Source organism: Staurois parvus, unplaced genomic scaffold (assembly GCF_062004578.1).
Source record: "Staurois parvus isolate SC_StPar_1 unplaced genomic scaffold, SC_StPar_1.0 ptg000070l, whole genome shotgun sequence".
NCBI lineage: Eukaryota > Metazoa > Chordata > Amphibia > Anura > Ranidae > Staurois > Staurois parvus.
In genome coordinates, this window is record NW_028317866.1 from 5,682,725 (window position 1) to 5,703,180 (window position 20,456).

Below are 20,456 nucleotides of genomic sequence, written 5' to 3' on the forward strand. Positions count from 1 at the left end.
ATGTACAGCTGCAACAAATTGTGCACTCTCCAGATTTAGTAAATCAGCCCCATAGGCCTACACTATTGACATCACTCTGATATTGCGAATTATCTCATTATTTCATATTCTGAGTAACTTAACCAAAACAAACATGTATCAGGTCATTTTAGAAATGAGTCAGAGCTCTTGATTTTCATAAGGTCCAGGGCAGTGGTGGAAAATGTGTCAAGGAGGCCAGACAACTTGTATTTGTAAAAGGAGAAGCAAGCCTATATTTTCCTGCAATAGTACATCACCTTATTTATCATTCCCAAGGCAAAACAAGCAGTTTACCTTCTTTTAGGCCTGTTACATATGGAAGTAAAAATGCTTTAGTTTTTTAGGCCTCTTGCACATGGGCGTCATAATTTACTGATGTTTACTCAGTAACGTGTGACGCCTGTGTGCTAAGGGCCAAAAACTGTGTGTAAAGACCTGAGTAATGTAGAGTATAGGGGATTTAAAGGAGTGTAAGCATATAGATAAGTATAGATGAGTAACTTTATTCTTCAGTACCAGTATTGTGGCCCCTTGCATATGGGCATCGCAAGCTCCTGAGTAAACATCAGTAAATTATGACACTTGTGCGCAAGGGGCCTAAATGAGTAAATATGTGAGAAAATTATTGCACTCAAATGAACATTTTTCTGTTTTTGTTTTATTGCTCTGTACTCAACGCTGTATTACTGATCTTTACTCAGCTGTGTGCCAAAGTTTAAAAAGCTATAGATAATAAGAAAAGAGCTTTTATTAAATATAAAGATGAAAGATCGCTATCACCATTTAAACATTACAAATAATATAACAGAATATGCAAAAAGGAAATAAAGGCCACAAAAATTTAAAATGAACAACAGATTACAAATTATAGCAGGACCAACCCCCAAAAATTCTTCAGATACATTAATGGTAATAAGGTCCGGTCCGAGCATGTAGGCCCTTTACAAAATAATGTAGAATGGGTGACTGAGGACAAAGAAAAGGCAAATTTATTAAATACCTTCTTCAGCTCTATGTATACAAAGGAGCATGGGGGAGCTCTTGTCCATAATGGGCATGGTAATGACACAGCTCAAGATGATCCACATTGGCTCACAAGTGATATGATCCAAAAATATTTAGACAGAATAAAGGTGAATAATTCACCTGGACTGGATGGCATACACCCAGGGGTCCTTAACCACCTTCCGCCCGCCCTATAGTACAATGACAGGCGCAAGGTGGTTCTCTCGTTCTGATAGGACGTCATATGACGTCCTACCATTCTCACTGCTCATGCGCGGCTCAGGGAGCGCGCAGTGTGGCGATCGCCGGTGCGCTATGTCCCTCGGACACAGCGGATCACGGAAAGAGCCGAAGATGACGGCTTGGTCATGTGATCAGCTGTGTCCAATCACAGCTGATCACATGTAAACACGGAAATGCCGGTTATCGGCATTTCTTTCCTCTCGAGCTGTCACGCTGACAGCTCGAGAGGAGAGCCGGTAATCGGCTTTTCGCGGAGGGGACATGTACACTGATCATCAGGGCACTGATGATCAGTGTGCCCTGATGATCAGTGTGGCCCCAGAAGTGCGACCTGTCAGTGCTCATCAGTTCCACATGCCAGTGCCGATCAGTACCACATCAATGCCACATATCAGTGCATACCAGTGCACATCAATGCCACATATCAGTGCCCATCTGAGCTGCCTTTCAATGTCACCCATCAGTGCCAGTCAGTGCCACCTATCAATGCCAATCAGTGCCACCTATCAGTGCTGCCAATCGGTGCCACCTATCAGTGCCAGTCAGTGTCGCCTATCAGTGCGCATCAGTGCCGCCTAACAGTGCCAGTCAGTGCCGCCTATCAGTGCCAGTCAGTGCCGCCTATCAGTGCCAGTCAGTGCCGCCTATCAGTGCCAACTATCAGTGTCATGTATCAGTGCTGCCTTTCAGTGCCCATCAGTGATGCCTGTCAATGCCCATCAGTGCAAGAGAAAAATCACTTATTTACAAAATTGTATAACAAAAACTAAGAAAAAACTTTTTTTCCCCAAAGTTTTCAGTGGTTTTTGGTATGTTTAAGAAAAAATAAAAATCCCAGAGATGATTAAATACCACCAAAAGAAAGCTCTATCTTTCTAAAAAAAAAAAGATAAAAATTTCATATGCGTACAGTGTTGCATGACCGCGCAATTGTCATTCAAAGTGTGACAGCGCTGAAAGCTTGAAATTGGCCTGGACAGGAAGGGGGTGTAAGTGCCCTGTAGGCTAGTGGTTAAAGAATTGAGCTCTGTCATTTCAAAGCCATTGTTTCTAATTTTTAGGGACTCTTTAATGACTGGCATAGTACTACTGCATTGGTGTAAGGCTAATGTGGTGCCAACATTTAAAAAAGGGTCAAATCTGTACCAAGTAATTATAGACCTGTTAGGTTAACTTCTATAGTTGGGAAGATACTGGAGAGTTTAATAAAAGACCACATAGATGAGTTCTTGATGGAACAAAAATATTTTAAGCAACAGACAGCATGGATTCATGAAAGACAGAAGTTGCCAAACAAATCTGAATTCTTTTTATGAGGAGGTGAGCAAAACCTTGGACAGAGGGGTGGCGGTGGATATGGTATACTTGGATTTTGCAAAAGCGTTTGACACAGTTCCCCACACATGGCTAATGTGTGAGGTAAACTCTATAGGCTTGGAAAAATCTGTATGTAAATGGATAGAAAACTGTCTAAAAGGTCATATTCAGAGAGTATTGGCTAATGATTCATACTCTAAATGGTCTAGAGTTGTCAGTGGTGTACCCCAAGGTTCAGTGTTGGGACCCTTACTTTTTTATATATTTATAAACGATCTGGGATTTAAGATTCAATTTCAGTCTTTGCAGTGGAATAACGCCCTTACAGGATGTCTCCAACTTACAAGCCGACCTTGTAATATTTGCGTTAAACAAACATAATAATGTTATCTTTAAAATATAATATTCTTAACATGCTTACAACTTCGGCCTTGGATTACAGTAATAATTGTATTATTCTTACATCAACCCTAATACTTTTATGTGCTAGATGCAATAGGGAAATGCTGCACTCAATCTTTTGGATACAAGGCATTAAAAATAATACTTAAAATAAGATTAGATAAGATTTGCATATCTTTTTATCTTAAATATGATTCTTACATTAGGCTAGATTTAAAAAATGAAAAATGACAAGCAAACCTTTTGTTCTAAAATCATTGTAAACAATATTTTACAATATTTTAAATCTATCTCAGTTGATAGAAAATGTAAAATAGATCTCTCCCCTAAACGTTGTTCTGTTCAGCGTAGAGTGAGACAAGGTTTAAACGATTAATCTCCAGCCAAGTCTTTACAACTTTTTAGCAGGACCCTCAAAGCAAGATCTTTCTGTAACCCCAACATGACTGTGACAATCCAAGTGTTTTTATTTATTTATTACAGGTACTTATATAGTGCAATTTACGCAGCGCTATACATATATAGTACATTCACATCAGTCCCTAACCCTCAAGAGGTGTACAATCTAAGCTTCCTAACTTTCATATATACTAGGGCCAATTTAGACAGGAGCCAATTAACCTACCAGCATGTCTTTGTAGTTTTTAGCTTCTCAGATCACCTGCTAGTAAGAATTTTCCAAGAGTTCAATAAAGTGTTGTGATTGTAGTTAGGGGTTCTGGATTCAATTTCCATCAAGTATTCCATCTGCATTTAGGTTGAATGGACATCTGTGTTTGCATGAGGTTTCATCCTGATAAATTAGAATGTGAGGACAATCTTTTCAATGGAGGCACAAAATCATACAGTATTTAAGCAGAATAGAACCTCTATAAGGTTTTTATGGCTGTCTGTGTTGATGCAGCTTAAAAAGGAGATAAAATGTAGGTCAGAACTGCAGCTCAAATAAGCGTAGTTTGAATTATCTCAATTGCATTTCAAGCTAATCTCAAATGGTAGCACAATGTTCCTGAAATCTAGCCACATGTACCCTTTCAAACAAGCCCAAAAACCATTAAAACAGGCAATATGGAGTTTTATCCTAAGTTCCTTATTTCCACTTCCTTAAATAAAGGGTGTCACCTGTACATGGACAAAAGCAGCAATCGGCTTTAACAAAGCATGTCCCCCACATTACCATTTAGTATAGAAGTTTGCATTAAATAGTATTATTAATCCAAGTACGTTGTATTTCTGTGTCTTAGACTCTCTATTGAACATACTAAAGATGAACTCAAAGCGGCAGTAAACCGCCTCTAAAAAAGAAAAAAAAATCCCCTGCAAGGTAAAGGCATAATGTGCTAGTATGCATCGCATACTAGTACATTCTGGAAAACTTACCTTAAAACGAAGCTCTCCAGCGGCACACTGTCATTGCTGTAGAGGCTTCTATCTGCACCCGGTCTTCCTTCTGGCTTTGCAAACTCTAGCCATCTGGCTGGCCGGGCCACGATAACATCACTCCCACGCATGCGCATGGGAGTCTTGGGACACGAAACAGTGCTCTGAAGGAATGACACAGGTATGTCGGTGCACATTTAGGAGATATTCTTTTTACCTACAGGTAAGCTTTATTATAAGCTTACATTAAGGCAAAGATTAACAAAGTGGCTTTACTACCTTTTTAAGCAAATGACATTATGAAGTCCTTTAAGAAAAGCATAACAGATATTCTGTCTTTACCAAATCTCAGAAAAGTGTTTTATTAAATCAAGATACTACAAGGAAAACCACAAGGTATAGCTTACATTGCATTCCTGAATATTACTGCAGTTCCCTGACATACTGTAATTTTCAGGAAAACTTTTCTAAAATATCTCAAAAACTAGGTTGGGAATAAGGGCAAAGTTGCACTACCTTTGTATTATTACAAAGCAGAGCCACTTACATTTTCTTCTTTTATCCATCTTTCATACATTTGAAAAAGAAAGAAGGCTCTGCACTGGCAAATACACTGGTATACATGTAGCAAGGGGAACTGATGAGCATATAGTTTCCTGGTCATTCTTTTATTTTTTGAGGATGTATTATTATTCTAGTCTTTCATAGCCTCATTTTAAGAAATCATTAAACAAGGTCCTGTATTTGGCTGGTCATCTTCTAGATGAAGAGTAATTCCCACTGCGACAGGAATGGAACAGCGAGACAAGTGCAATCTGCATTATTTGAGGATTAACATTTAATTTGCATTTATGAAGAAATGTTCTTTCTATATGCATGCAGTTTAATTGGTATTATCTCAATCATTCTTTTCTAAATCTGTCAGCATATGCTCTCTGACATTGCTTTTTAAAAGTTTCTAACTAATAGACAATGTATGCACTGGACAGCTTAAAGAGACCCTGCACTAGACCAATGCACATATTTGATACCACACCACAGATCATCAAGTGTTGTCCAAAAGATTTATTGAAGAAAGATCACATCATAAAGGATATAAAGCAACTTTTCTGAAACGTGCAGGCATGCCTGACAAAGAAGTTCTGCATGGTCCTGAAACATTGCAGTATGTCTGTTGCAGGGGCGGACTGACCATTTGGAAACTCGGGCACTGCCCGAGGGCCCAGGGTCAGTAGGGGGCCCCATGAGATGCCCCTGGTACCTTTTTCATAGGCTTTTTTGAGTTTGGGCAAGGACACAGGGGCCCCATGATCCCCTATTGCCCAAGGGTCCCATGAGTTGTCAGTCCACCCCTGGTCCGTTGTGATGTGATCATGTGATCATTCTTCAATAAATCTTTTGGATGACACTTGATGATCCATGGTGTGCTGACTATGTGCATTGACTTGTGATGTTTCCAGTATCCAGCTAGTTGTTCTTGTAGCACCCGCCACCTTTGAGCCCATTCCTGGAATGTGTGCTATGGCAATATTGATTTTACCTGTACCAGACCAGTCATTTCAACAACAATCTCACCAAAAGATTATGGAGACTAGATATGGTAACTCTTTGGAACAATGGAGAGTGGAGGGGCCTGAATGACATCACGGCGTCCATACGTGATGCGGCAAGTGTTATGATTTTGTCACGGCGTTATTGCAGAGTTACCATATCTGGCTCAAGCTGTGCATATCTGATGTGATCCTGCACCCTTTACATGTCAGTGGGATTTTATCTCAATAAAGTGGTTTTAAGGATAAAGTACTATATCTAGTATTCTGTTTACATGGTGTGGAGTGGAGACTGCAGGAGAAGAGATCCATGACTGATGGTGTGGCTATGAGACCGAACACCTAGTGGGAGGTCATATTAAGGTGAGAGCACACTTGGTGGTGGAGACTCACATAAACACCTTTGTGTGGAGCATGGAGGTGGAAACTGTTGCCTGATAAGCAGCGCCGTCTTTAAGGAGGAGCAAAATGGGCAGCTGCCCTGGGCGCAGTCATTGTTGTGGGGCCCAAAACAGCTGCCCCATACTTGCCAACTGTCCCAGTTTACATTCCCTTGTCCCTTGAAGTCTTAGCCCTGCAGTGTGTCTGGATATCTCAGTGTGAAGTACTGTCACTTATGCTGCCCAGCTCTGCCCATTGTCATGTATACAGATAGCTCACATGTTCAGACCATGTCAGCATTCATATGTAAATAGTGGCTGCAATGTGACATTCATATGTAAACAGTGGTGGCATTCATATATATATTATGCCCCCCTGAGTTTCCAGCCACCATCACCTCTGCTAAATGCTGCCTACTGGGGAGGTAAACAGGGTCATGCTTGAAAGTCCTGCCTGCAATTGCGGTCATTGAGCCTACCATCAGCTTGTTCTGCAAATATAATCAATGGGTGGGGGGGTGCAGAGGTAGGCATAAAAGGAATGACAGTTAAGGGTGCACAGGTGAGCAAGGAGGGGATGTACAAAGGTAAGGAAGGTGGGTGCAAAGATGAGCAAAGGAGGCATATAGAGTTAAGGTGGGGGGAAGCTGGAGTGGAGAGGATGGGGGAGGTTTGGGGTGCAGAGGTTAGCAGGGAAATTTAGGATGCAAAGCTGTACTGATGGGTTAGATAAAGATGTACGTCATGTGTGGGGCAGTCCATTCATTTCAATGGACTTCTCTCTGTGCTAGAAATTTGGAAAAAAAGTCTCTGGCCTGTTTCTTAATCACACCGAGCCACACAATGCCACAGCACCATGAATTTTGGTGCCTGTGAAAGCACGGATGTCAGCAGATGTGTGCGGGTGCCATTAACAATTAATGGCACTGCTGTGTGTCTGCTAAAGGACAGCACATTTCTGTGGTATCTGGATAGTGATTGTTCATGTGTTCCTGACATGCACAAATGTTAACATAGGCTAAATGTCTCAACTACATTGGTGGTCAGTGTATATCTTCTCATTACATTGGAGCATGGTGTAAAATTATTTCATTCACACTAGTAGTCAGTGTGAATGCCACCTTACATTGGTGGTCACTGTGAATGCTCTTATTAAATTAGTGGTCAGTGTAAATCTGTAATGATGTGCTGTAGCCTCTAGCAATCAATAAGTGGTAATAATTCACAGTAACCAATACAAACCAATCAGTGAGTGGTAATGATGTGCAGTAACCTCTAGCAACCAATCAGTGAACATTAGTGGACTGCTGTAATCTCTTTCAACCAATTAGTTAGCAATAAGGATGTGCTGTAATCTTTAGCAGCCAATCAGTGAGTGGTAATGATGTGCAGTAATCTTTAACAGCCAATCAGTGAGCGGTAAAGAACTGCAGTATCCTCTAACAACCAATCAGTGAGCAATAAGGATGTGCAGTAACCTCTAGCAACCAATTAGCAAGCAGAAATCATGTGCTGTAACCTCTAGGAACTAGTCAGTGAGAGGAAATTATATGCTGTAACCTCTGGCAACCAATTGCAATCTCTGCCTGATCTGTTTAAGTAAACTCAGTTTGAGTCTAGCTGCTATTTATTATATGTCTCTGGTGAAGACTGAAATTCCTTGGAGGGGCCCCAAGAAAATGTTTGACCAGGGTCCAATCAATATTAAAGATGGCCCTGCTAATAAGACATCTTTTAGAGCTCATCACTAGCATTTTATACTATCATACGGACATTTTTTTATGCACAGTATAATATTTTATACTATATTTTTTGTGTGTTTTGTTTATATTAATTATGCATTAGAATCTTTGGGAAAAGGGGTACTCAGCACATTAGTGCAACGTTCACTTTTTCACTATTTGTTGTTATTTATATAATTTTACATAATTGCTTATGTGATCATTTTGGGATTAATTAAGTTGAAGAGTTTATTGTATAAAATGGAGTTTAGCACTCCAGTACAGCACATATGCTATTTTTATTTGCCCTCAATGCCACACTGATCTATTTACAGTCAAGATAAGAAGGCTTGCATAAATTTCAATTGATCCTAGTTGCAGCTTACACAGGGCTGTGATAACATCGGTGGCCATCTGCCAAAAACCAGGGCTTTCAAGTAGGTGGAAGTATTCATGCCCCCCTATAGCAAAAAGTACCTTGTATTTCTTTAGGTTCCTGACAGTGAACAGACCAGTGGCAGCGTGAAGGAAAGGTAAGTATAAGTTGCTGCCAGGGCTAGTACTAAAGTGAATTGGTTGTTTTGACCTGTATGGGCAAAGCACAGTTTCAGTTTAATGGGTTTTTTTTTATATAACTCCACTGACAGAAGAGTTTATAAAAGAAAATACACTAACCTAGAAATTACACAGATCACCAGCTCTCCACACCAATGTTTGCATTGCAGCTCCTCTCTTCTACTTCTGCCCCAAGCTGGGTCATTTTTGGGATTGAGTGCAACTTATTCAAGTTCTCTGACTCCCATAGAAATTCCAAAGAAGCTTTTGTCCTGCTCCACCTTAACTTCGTTAGTCTAAAATCTAATAAATGATCTGTTGTAATCCATATTGTGAACACTGCCTGTTCCTGTATTTCAGCTCTGTAGAAACAACTCTCCCCTCCAATGTTGAAACACTAGATAGCAATGATGTCATTAAAACTATCAAAGAAGACTTAATTAGCTCCTTCAAGGGTATGGACACAAAATTCCGGTTTACCTGATATTATTGGTTTGAGTTTACCTCCTCAATTGAATTTAGATCTTTTTGGAACTTAGATAATACATTATTCTACTCCTCATCTTGAGGCCATCTCCCTCCTTCCTTTTATATCCCCTCTTTCCCCTTTTCTTCCTTAGTCCTTACTTCCTCTTCCCATCCAGGCCTCCCTGTTTCCCCACACCTAAAGCTGCCTGTGTCGACTTCAGCTACCACCTTTACTGATCCTCTGCCCTTCTTACTACTCTTGTTACTGTCACCTTCTATACATGATAACCCTTATGGGGCCCTACCCCCCCTCCAAAAATAAAAAAACATAGCATAATGCAGTTGGGGCATTGGCCACAGCCCATAAGGTCCTTTGCTGGTACCAGAATCTTCCAGTAGCGGGATGAAATCAGTCCTGCACATGTGCAGGATTGCAGTCATCCCACCCCAGAGACACTGTGCCAGAATGTAAACTAAACTTGCGAACAGACAGGCAAGTGTATTTTATTGCAGAAGAGATATTGCATGCCTCTTCTGCAATAAAGAGCCTGCCTGTTAAGCAATTTCTTTTCCAACTTTAGTTCCACTTTAAACTTGATCTACACACCTCAGCTTCCCCTTATCACAATCATTTAAAATTCAGTGTGTCAGTTTGCATCAAGGAAGCTGCTTTTAAAATATTTTATGGTATTCATATTTAGCAATGAAAACAGTTGAGCACTGTCCACGATTGGCAAGACAGGACGGAGAATACAGATATGAATGAATCTTCATAAACACACCTTAAAAGAACACAAGGAAGAGGATTGCTGCATGCCTGTGGGACATCATTTCTCACAACCAACTATCCTATGGAAGACATGAATATTTTGGTTCCTAAAATTAGTTTGAATATACTCAGGAAAGGAAAACATTTAAACTGAGAATTATAATTATTTTTGATAGAAAAGATAATAGACTGAACAAGGATCTTTTATTACCATTCTCATGCACCCCCCCCCCCCATTCCCCACCCCCTTCCTAGTCCTCCTTATCTTCTTATCTGGCTATGGCTGGCCATAGATAGATTTTATTTCTTTTCATTTAGCCGGAGGACTGAACAAAAAAAAATTGATGGATTCCTTCATCCACACGGTTGAGGTGGATAGAGGAATCTTCCCTACTGAGACACTGTATTCTGACAGTGGCTGTAGCCACTGATCAAGAAAGATTTTCCAACAAGCCAGTTTGACAGAACTCAATCATCAGGTTGACTTCTGTTAAGCGGAAGTGGCCAAACATGGATCAGAATTTGTCTGGTTCTTGCTGAACCAATGTGAACTTTGATTCAACTATGGCCAGCATGAATGGTAATTCCACTTTCGTGTGGAAAAATATAGCAAATGAAAAAAAAATATATAGCATATAAAATTGCAACAACATTATAACATGTGTTTGGATGTTATTAAAAATGACCTTTCCTTTTCAATCTGCAGTGCTGTAATTTATCTTACTATAAATTACTTTGTTAAACTAAAATATGTCTTACTGCACAAGTCAGAAAAAGGCCAACTGCAGCTCAAATACACCTGAAATCAAACTGCATTTGCCCATCGACATAGGTCCTAAGGGAGGGGGAGGGAAGTATTGCACAGGAATTTGGTATGATATATGATTTGTCCCTGTGCTGGGAGTGTATTGAGGGGTGCATGGTGGGCATGCTGACTGTATTGGGGTGAATGTAATGCATACAATATATTTTACATTTGGACTCCAGTCTGCAGTTCCATACAATAATAAGTTCCTTGGAATTTAACATATGAGCTACAAATAATTAAGACATATTAGGCAAATTAATACCTTTCTACATAACTGGACCAAGAGAATGTGTATTTATTTTACTGGACAGCTGCAGAGACTGACCTTTCATTGCCTGCAAGAGATATGTCGGCATCTGCCAGCATCTTTGCCAATAAATAGGTGCACGTATAGTAAAATATTTGTCATTTCCAGAAACATTATGCAGAGATTTTCAATCATGATGAACATTCTCTGAATAAGAGCACAAGCTATTCAGATGCTTCAAAGTACTTATTTCTTTAGTGTGAACCACTTCATACTCTGATCATCATAAGTGATATCCGATTCTTTCACATCACTTTCAAATATTGGACAATGTATTAGTATCTTATTTAAACAGTCTCTTGACAGCAGACTGGAAAGATTGTTCAAAGATATCTGTACCATATTGAGAAATACACTATACAGTATTGCCAAAAGCACTGGGATGCCTGCCTCTACACACACATGAACTTTAATAGCATCCTAGTCTTAGTCCATAAGGTTCAATATTGAGTTAGCCCTCCCTTTGCTGCTATAACAGCTTCAACTTTTCTGGGAAAGCTGTACATGCGGTTTAGGAGTGTGTCTATGGGAATGTTTGACCATTTTTCCAAAATCACATTTGTGAGGTCAGGCGCTGATGTTGGATGAGAAGGCCTGGCTCACAGTCTCTGCTCTAATTCATCCCAAAGGTGTTTTATCAGGTTGAGGTCAGGACTCTGTGCAGGCCAGTCAATGTTCTCCACCCCAAACTCGCTCTTTCATGTATTTATGGACCTTGCCTTGCACACTGGTGCGTAGTAAAGTTGGAACAGGAAGGGGCCATCCCCAAATTGTACCCACAAAGTTAGCAGCATGAAATTGTCCAAAATGTCTTGGTATGGTGACGCCTTAAGAGTTCCCTTCACTGTAATTAAGGGGCCAAGCCCAACCCTTGAAAAACGACCCCACACCATAATCCACTCTCCACCAAACTTTACACTTGGCACAATGCAGTCAGGCAAGTACTGTTATCCTGGCAACCGCCAAACCCAGACACGCCAACCGGATTGCCAGACAGAGAAGCATGACTCATGACTCCAGAGACCACGTCTCTACTGCTCTAGAGTCCAGTGGTGGTATGCTTTACACCACTGGATCCAACACTTTATGTTGCACTTGTAAGGCTTGGATGCAGCTGCTTGGCTATGGAAACCCAGTCCATGAAGCTCTCTATCACTGTTGTTGTGCTAATCTGAAGGCCACATGACGTTTGGAGGTCTTTAGCCATTGACTCTACTATTGGCGACTTCTGCGCACTTTAGCATGTGCTGATCCCACTCTGTCATTTTACGTGGCCTAGCACTTCGTGGCTGAGTTTCTGTTGTTTCCAGTTGCTTTCACTTTGTTACAATACCCCTAACAGTTGATTGAGAAATATTTAGTAACAAGGAAATTTCACGGATGGACCTATTGCACAGGTGGCAACCTATCACGGTACCACGCTTGATTTTATATACCTGTCACCATGGAGGTGATTGGAACACCTGAAATCAAAGATTTGGAGGGGTGTCCCAATACTTTTGGCAATACAGTGTATGGTAGCGCTATAATTTTATTTTCTTGATGAGTCACATTATTTACACCACAAGGATCTTCAAGTGATATTGTAACCAAGCACTTTAATCACCTACTTCAGTGGTTAAGCTCATTCTATCACACAATCCACCAATATAGTCACCTTGTATATTTTTTTTTACAGTGTCCTTCACAACTGATTCATATGATTCTTGTCCTGTTAGAAATATACGTTTTAATGCTCACTCGGCAATGGAAAATACACAAATTCCATTAAGGCCAGCTAAATGCTCAAATCCAGTGTAACTCGACTCTTCGACTCCAGTAGTCACACCAAAACAATATTTAAAAAACCCACAAGAGTAGGAAATAACAAAAAGTGCGTTTTTTACAAGATGAGATGAGATGGGATGAGATGAGGGACCAAAAACAAATGTGCCATCCATGAAAATGCAGCAAACTCTGTTAAACTGGACATACACTGGTACATTTTCGTACCAAAATGTTCATATGAGAAATCTCATCAATAATTTGATAATGCCATCAGAGACTTGATGTATATCATTCACAAGTACTTCACAAATAGGTTTTAGTTTTAACATTTTATTTGAAAGTTAATAGATTTTCTCAAAACAAAAATACATTCACTGTTAGAATTTATTTTGTTAGAGAAAAATGTTCTATCTTGCTCCTTCTATTTTTTTTGTCAATGCAGTTGAAGATGACCATTAACTTCACACTATTAGCTGTTAGAAACTTTAGCTAATAGTTCTGTTCTGAAATCAATTCTTTTTTAAAACAAAATTATATTCATGTGTGCCCAGCATTAGTTATAATTTGATGATAGACAATAAATGTGGGCAATTAAATTATTTTTATAGTTTAATCACTTATTGACTGAATTTATAAAATAATTTTTTCATATAGCCAGTGTGATTACCTGATATCTGCCTTACTAGCAATATGAATAAATTATGCTTGGAGCTAGAGTAACTACTTTGTAATCTATTAGGAGGTAAGCATAGGCTCCTATGATGAGGTCTTAGGAAAGTCTATATTCACTTTTCAATCCAGAAAGCAGGCAGGAGGTGGCATGGGGGAAAACAGCCTGCAGAATTACAGGCACATAATATCATCACCCCTGTTGCTACATATCTGTATAGCACAGCAGGGATCTGAATGCTAATATCACAAGTGCATGAGCCTACCTTAACAAATCTTTTGTAAAGTAAAACAATCTTTTGTCAATATATAATGATTTTATTGGCTGAAGTTGCTATTTAGTTTCAAATCAATACAATTTTTGACAGGTAACTGTAGTTGTCAATTTTACTTTCTTTTTCTTCAAATGGTTCCAACTGGGAATGACAAGCAGATCTAAAACCCTCTGAAATAACTCTATGACACAGATATCAAAGCCCGCCGTGAAACCATAGATGGAAAACAGATGATTTATAATAATGCTTTTGGATAAAACATGATTCTCTCCAGCACAGCAAGGTATAAAGATGTACAGTTATCTCACACAGCTGTCACACAAAACGTATTAAAATATTTAAATGCATTTACATCTGCATGTTTTCATAATACAGTCTCCACGGCCTACTTGAGTAGCTCATCAGATTAGTACAACTGTTTATCTGTAATGCTTTGTAACACCACTGATAGCCAAGTCATGATTTTTTTGGAACCGCTAAAATACTCAATAAATAAGTATATAAAAGTAAATAAGTATATCAAAATACAAATTATTTAAACTTTTCAAAAAACATCTATATCTATAAAAATTCAATTGTATATAGAATTTTTCAACACATTTTAAATTGTTTCTTTTTTTCTTGATATAATGTTAATAGGCTCTTATAGATTATTAAAAAAATACATTAACATATTAAATGTTATTCAGATAAAAGCTAAATTGCAGCAGAAAACATCCATAAAATATTTTGCTACATAGCAGCACTACAACCAGCAGAAAGAAACTCAATAACAACAATAAATACATTTCTTTGAAGTAAAAATAAATGCAATTTTCTTTTTGATATGTTGTAAGGTCCTGTAAAACCATCTAAAAGGCAAACATTGAATGGCAATAATGAGCTATTCTTTCTCCAACCAAAGGCAAGTCCATTCAATAGTGATATTATAGTTTTGGATGAACACCAGTAGGCTGAGTCATCCAAAAGTTTTTTCCATCTCTCAAGGTTCTGTTAAACACAGCTTTACCAACCAGCAGAATCCTTCACAAAGAGATCTCACGCTCTGTGTGTTTATCCTGTTGGATCTAAATCTTCTTTGCTTGGGTTTTATCAGTTGCTTCAGGCAGGTGTTTGCTTTTGCAGTTGGAAGCCTTAAAGGGTTTTCCACTTTCATAAAAATAATGCAAAGTCTCAATACTTACCACCTAGATACTGACTGACAGACCTGCCCAACTCAGATTATCCAATAGATTAGCTGTTTAACATCAGCTAAATAATATCAAAGGCTAAAAATGTACAGGGCTATTCTACCTTCCTCAGCCACCCCACTAAACTCTTTGTGGTTGATTTACCAAAGACAAATAGGCTGTTCTCTTTGCAAGGGAATTTTCTCAGCTTAGTGAATGTGGTAAACACTCACTTTGCAAAGAGTACCCAATCACATGCAGGAAAAACAAAACTTTTTTTTGCTTGTATTTTACTAAACTAAGGGAAAATTCCCTTGCAGAGTAAACAGCCTTTTTGTATTTTGTAAATCAACCCCAATGTTTATCAAAAGGTTTCAGAGGGCAGACTGCTACTGTTCCAGCCACACAGCTCTCAGTGGAAACCAAAGGCTGTGACTTACAGGCTAAAAACACTGCCAAGCACTGGTAAACCTAAGCTGGTTATACAGTGGTAGACATTAATTGGGCATTTTGCATTGTAAGAATATTCATTCAGTTTTCTAATCCTTGCTGGGGTCAAACTGAAATTACTTTTGACAATGAGAAAATTTGAAGGAGCAGGGTCGAAAATTTTTCCTGAATGAAGTAATTGCTAACAGTGTATGTGGTTTTATTTGGTAAATCCATTCCTTACAAAATCAAATGTTAAAAGCACATAGTGGCTAAATGGTTAGCACTTCTGCCTGGTAGTACTAGGGTTGTTAGTTCAAATCCCAGCCACGGCACCACCTGCCTAGAGTGTGCATGTTCTCCCTGTGCCTGTGTGGGTTTCCTCCAGGTACTCCAGTTTGCTCTCACACTCCAAAGACATGCTGGTAGATTAATTAAATCCTGTCTAATTTGGCCCTAGTATGTGTATGTAAGTTAGGGACCTTAGATTGTATACCCCTTGAGGGTTAGGGACTGATGTGAACAAACAATATATATGTAAAGTGCTGTGTAAATTGACCATGCTATTTAAGTACCTGAAATAAATAAACAACATTTGTCAAGCCATTGAATGTACTGAGAATGTTTGTTCAAACGTTCATTTGAAAATTATTTAGTGTTTTGCTAGCTTTAGACCTGCAAAGTAGTGCTGGTGAAACAACTGGTCAGCAGCGTTTCCAAGCAAACTATCCTTCTTGTTCAGTGGTGGAGAGAAAGAAAGTGTAGAGTTCTTGTAAGGGATAAAGAAACCATGGATGACTCAACTCACTTCTCCCAAAACAGAAATATCAGTTTTGCAAGGGCTTAGCCCTGGCTAGGAATAGAAGGACAGCCTGAAAAAATTCTTCACATTTTGTAATCTCTACTGCAACCACAGGAGATAAAGAATATGACCAAAGTAAGCATGTGGGGGCCCATGGTATACATGTTCTCCCCAAAGAATTTCACTGTCTATCAATAAGAGATACAGCTCACTAAAATTGTAAGCATTATTGAGAAAAGACCTCCACTAATAGCCATTTTATTCATGACAATCATGACCATAAAGAAATATCTCTGTTAACATACTGAAAACATCCACCCCATTGCTCCATATTTGGATGCATGCCTTTAGAGTAAACCAGCCAGGCGGAAAAAGGTGGTTGTCATAACTTGTTCTAAAAATGCTAGTTGCCTGTCTGTTATGAAAACTGAATGCTTTCAACACCTTTGGTCAATGGCCTGCAATGAGCATGCAGATCAAGAAAATCAAATAAAAATCAGGATCCATATCTGTATACTTGTTCAGGGTCACTGATTTTTATTAAAATAAGAGTAGCATGACACCCAAGCAAATGGCATTTTCAAAAGGAGATGTTAGCAACGTCGGTCTCCATGTTTCTCTCATCCAAATTTTTCTTAAACAGTAATCTCCATTCACCCTTTAAACTGCCCCCGATGTTGATTGAGAGTTTAATTCTGTGCTTTAGACACTTTAATTTAAAGTACACTGAAACTTTGAACTTAGGAACTTCAAACTGCACTACTTGCTGCATTTTTAAGTTGCAGTTTTTAGCAAGGGCAAACTGCACACAAAATGCTAGACATAAACTCTTCCCGAGAAATAAAATCCAGACAAATTAAAAATGCACAAAATGTACTGAAATACATGTAAAAGACTAAAAATCTATCATAACAATAGAGATTCACAATATTTGATAATAAACTAGATCCAGTCTGCCTGCACTTGCCTTTAGACAGGTGCCATAAAAATCTATTAGGCAGTTTTTGACCTTTATAAAGGAAGTCAAATTCCCATACCTCCAATGCCTTACTGGCTTATGTTCATAGGTCCACACGGATACCTGCATGTGTCTGCTATTATACATTAACATTCCAGGGGACATGCATTCTCTCATTTGCATATTAAATAACACAAGATGACAGTAAATTGCAAACAATATCTTATTCATAAATTTCTACTTGCATTACAAATGCATTGTTTTGCATTACAAAACATGCATTTTCACTTACCTGAACCTCTGAGTGCAGTCCTGCTTTAGGTTACAGTAAAATAACTATTGCAACCATACAACCTATATTAATTTATATTAATATATTAATCTTATATTAATTTCACAGTATAAATCACAACTATGATCCTGCAAACAACAATGCTCAATTTATCAGACCCAATGCATGGAAGGATTACAGCTACACTAGTTCCAGTTAGGGAATATTGTATACAACCAACAAAAAGCACACAGAAACAACTGCAACTTAACTGCTAACACCAACAATACTGCAGATGACATAAAGGAATAACTTAATTTCAGCATTCACTGCAGTTCAACTCTACTGCAGCTTATCAAGTCTAAAAAAAGAACATTTTGCTCAGGATATTGCACTAATCATACCAGAATTCTCTATAAACCAAAAATGTCAATAGGATGTGTACACACCATGGCTTACTTTTATAGTAGCCAGGAATGCTTGGAATTGCTTAGAAGAAAAAACATTTCCTGATATTGTTATTGATTCTAAGGCACTAAAAGCATCAATCATTTTCCATATTTAGTTTCTGCTATATTAACTTGGAAAAAGTACACGTCAAATACTGAAACTGACTGGCCATTCTTAATATACAGTTGGTATTAAGCTAAAACATGCATTCATGATATGTTCACATGTATGTACTATGTTTATGCTGGTTGTTCAATACATGCAGAAAACTCCATTTAAGCAAATGGGGATTTCAGTAGGCTTGTCCACCCACCATTCATTCCATTGTACACACTTCTGTGATGAGATGACATTTCATCTGCTACTTGTCTCCTTAAGGTGCCTTCCCTGCTGCTCGCACTCAAAAGTTTGAGATGTTCTGGGCTACCTCCAAAATGTTGTCTGAGATGCTCAGGGCTACTAACCCTTGCTTTTTGAAGATGTTCTGAGTTTCCACTTAATGTATGTTTTTGAAGATGTTCTGGGCTGCCACTGCTGAGCTTTTGGTATTCTGGACTACCACCAGACCTATGCTTTTTAAAATGTTCAGGGCTACTACTTAATATCTGCTTTTGTAGATTTTCTGGGCTACTACAAGAATGCCTTTGTGGCTCTGGACTACTTTTACCCACACTTTTATGATGTTCTGGACTTGCACTTTTCAGATGTTTCTGATGGTCAGGACTTGATGAACTCCTAGGCTTTTGAAGATGTTCCGGGCTGCCACTTCCATGTTTCTGGTGTTCAGGACTTCCTTCACCTCTGCTTTTTTGGAGGTGTTCAGGACTGTTGGTAGAGTTTACTTTATGATGGTCTGGGCTATCTGTGCTACCTGCACTGGATGTGCTGCTTCCATCACCAACATCTCGTAGAAATGTACTGGTCGTTGCAGTCAACTGACAGAGGCTATTCTGACTGTCAATGGAACTCCGACTACCTGCTACCCCAATCTTCTCTTCATCTAGCAAAAAACAAAGTTCTTTTAATTCAAGGTTTTCCTTTACCACTTCTTCTTGTCTTACTTCAAGCTCCTTCAGTTTCTGTAAATACAAAGCAACTTCTTTCTGCATGATCCCTGAAGTATATCTTCCCAACCTTTGCCACTCTCTGGAAATCCGTTTTCCTTTTTGTCTGTCGTCATCCAAGAAACAACATAGGTCTCTAAGTTCTTGGTTGTCTTCCTGCAGCTTCTTATTTACATCCTTAAAGAACAGAATATTTTCAGTTAGTAAATGATCAAAGTAGAATTAAAATCATACATTTTTAATGCTGATAAACTGTTCAACTGAAAATCTGCCAACCGCCTTGTGTAGCTGAAATAATCATAATGTGCCAACTCTGATGTGATTTATTTTAAGCCAGTTGCAGTACATTACATCTGATACAATATATCATAACTTCAAAATGATGGAGAACAAATCATAAAGCTGAAATTAAACCTATTTAAAATCTGTCATCTACTTTTTCAAAACATTTTTCACTAGCTTTTAGTGAAATAGTAAAGTCGCAATAATAAACGTGGGTAGACACCTTTTTATTGAAAGATAAATTTCAGCAAAACCGCTAAATATACAGTTAGAATACAAATAGGGGAGCATTTTATTTTCCAAAGGATTTGTATAGTGTTTCTGTTCATCTGGTCCTAAAATATGCACAGATCTGCCACACAGCAGAGCCAGTTGGGTGACCTGAATTTTAACTTTAAGCAGTTCACCTGCTTATATATGTTTATATATGTATTAAATACCAATTAACTATATTCATTTGCATTTTTAGTCCAGTTTAAAAAAAGTAGTTGCCCATAGTAACAGCTGTTTATCATAGGCCCAAAACCCAAATACTCCCATTTGTGAAACTCCTTACTTGGTAAGGGAGATCACTGCCACTCGCTTGCAGCATGAATAATATCAGATCATGCACTGGGTGCCAAATTACCTGCTACCTATCATCCAGTGTTTCATGCCATTATCCCTTTTCTATTACAAGGTCACAGATGCAAACAAGTTTAACTACAAAAACAGGTTCTGTTATGCCATCTACCTAATCTAACTGACAGCAACAACAAAAATATATAGTGCACAATAGGAAATCTTCAGAACCTCTTCTTTTTCTTCTCGGTTACTCAGATGCTGATCCTGCAAAGGAATACAAAAAGCATGACATCCTATCTATCTAGCTTGCTAAATCAAAAGTTCATGCAGTAGGGTTTATCAAGTATGACACTTTTTATTGACTATACTTTCAAGTAAAATTTAGGTTAATATTAATCTGCCAAGACGTTTTTTGCATTTGTTAATGGATCTTCATATGAAGTCTTGAAGAACAATTTTAGATCACAAGTGAAAGCACTGAATGAGTTACAGATTGGTGGCTATGATAAATGTCTAGGTACTAGATTTTTTTAAAAATTAAGTCTATGTGTGAGAGACAGCGAAGAGGGTGTTCCAGAATAACCAGCAGGTGCACTACAGGATCACAAATTTACAGACAAAAAGACTTAGGGTGGACTGATGCCATACAACAACGGATGAAAAACTGAACAACTTGGTAGGTAGGTTATTTTCCCTGTATGTATACAAGGATGAATTTTAATCTTGTATGTACAGTATATTTGTTTTTCAAATATGTATTCAGTGCTCATACTGGCTAATTTAATACATCAAAATGCAATCTGCAATAACCCGAAGCAACTAGTCCAGAT

The 20,456-nt window shown here is 38.5% G+C and overlaps 1 protein-coding gene across 2 annotated transcripts in view; it reads right to left on the reverse strand.

Annotated features, from left to right (window-relative positions):
- CCDC85A (coiled-coil domain containing 85A) overlaps window positions 1-20,456 on the reverse strand; it is a 359,555-nt gene that overhangs the window by 254,860 nt on the left and 84,239 nt on the right. Inside the window, exon 2 of one of the 2 annotated variants that reach the window (XM_089669226.1) lies at window positions 18,030-18,957. In XM_089669226.1, coding sequence (XP_089525352.1) covers window positions 18,030-18,957 — 928 coding nt within the window. Of the gene's footprint in view, window positions 1-17,886; window positions 18,958-20,456 lie in introns of those variants that run through there. The other variant, XM_089669227.1, reaches the window with a different exon arrangement.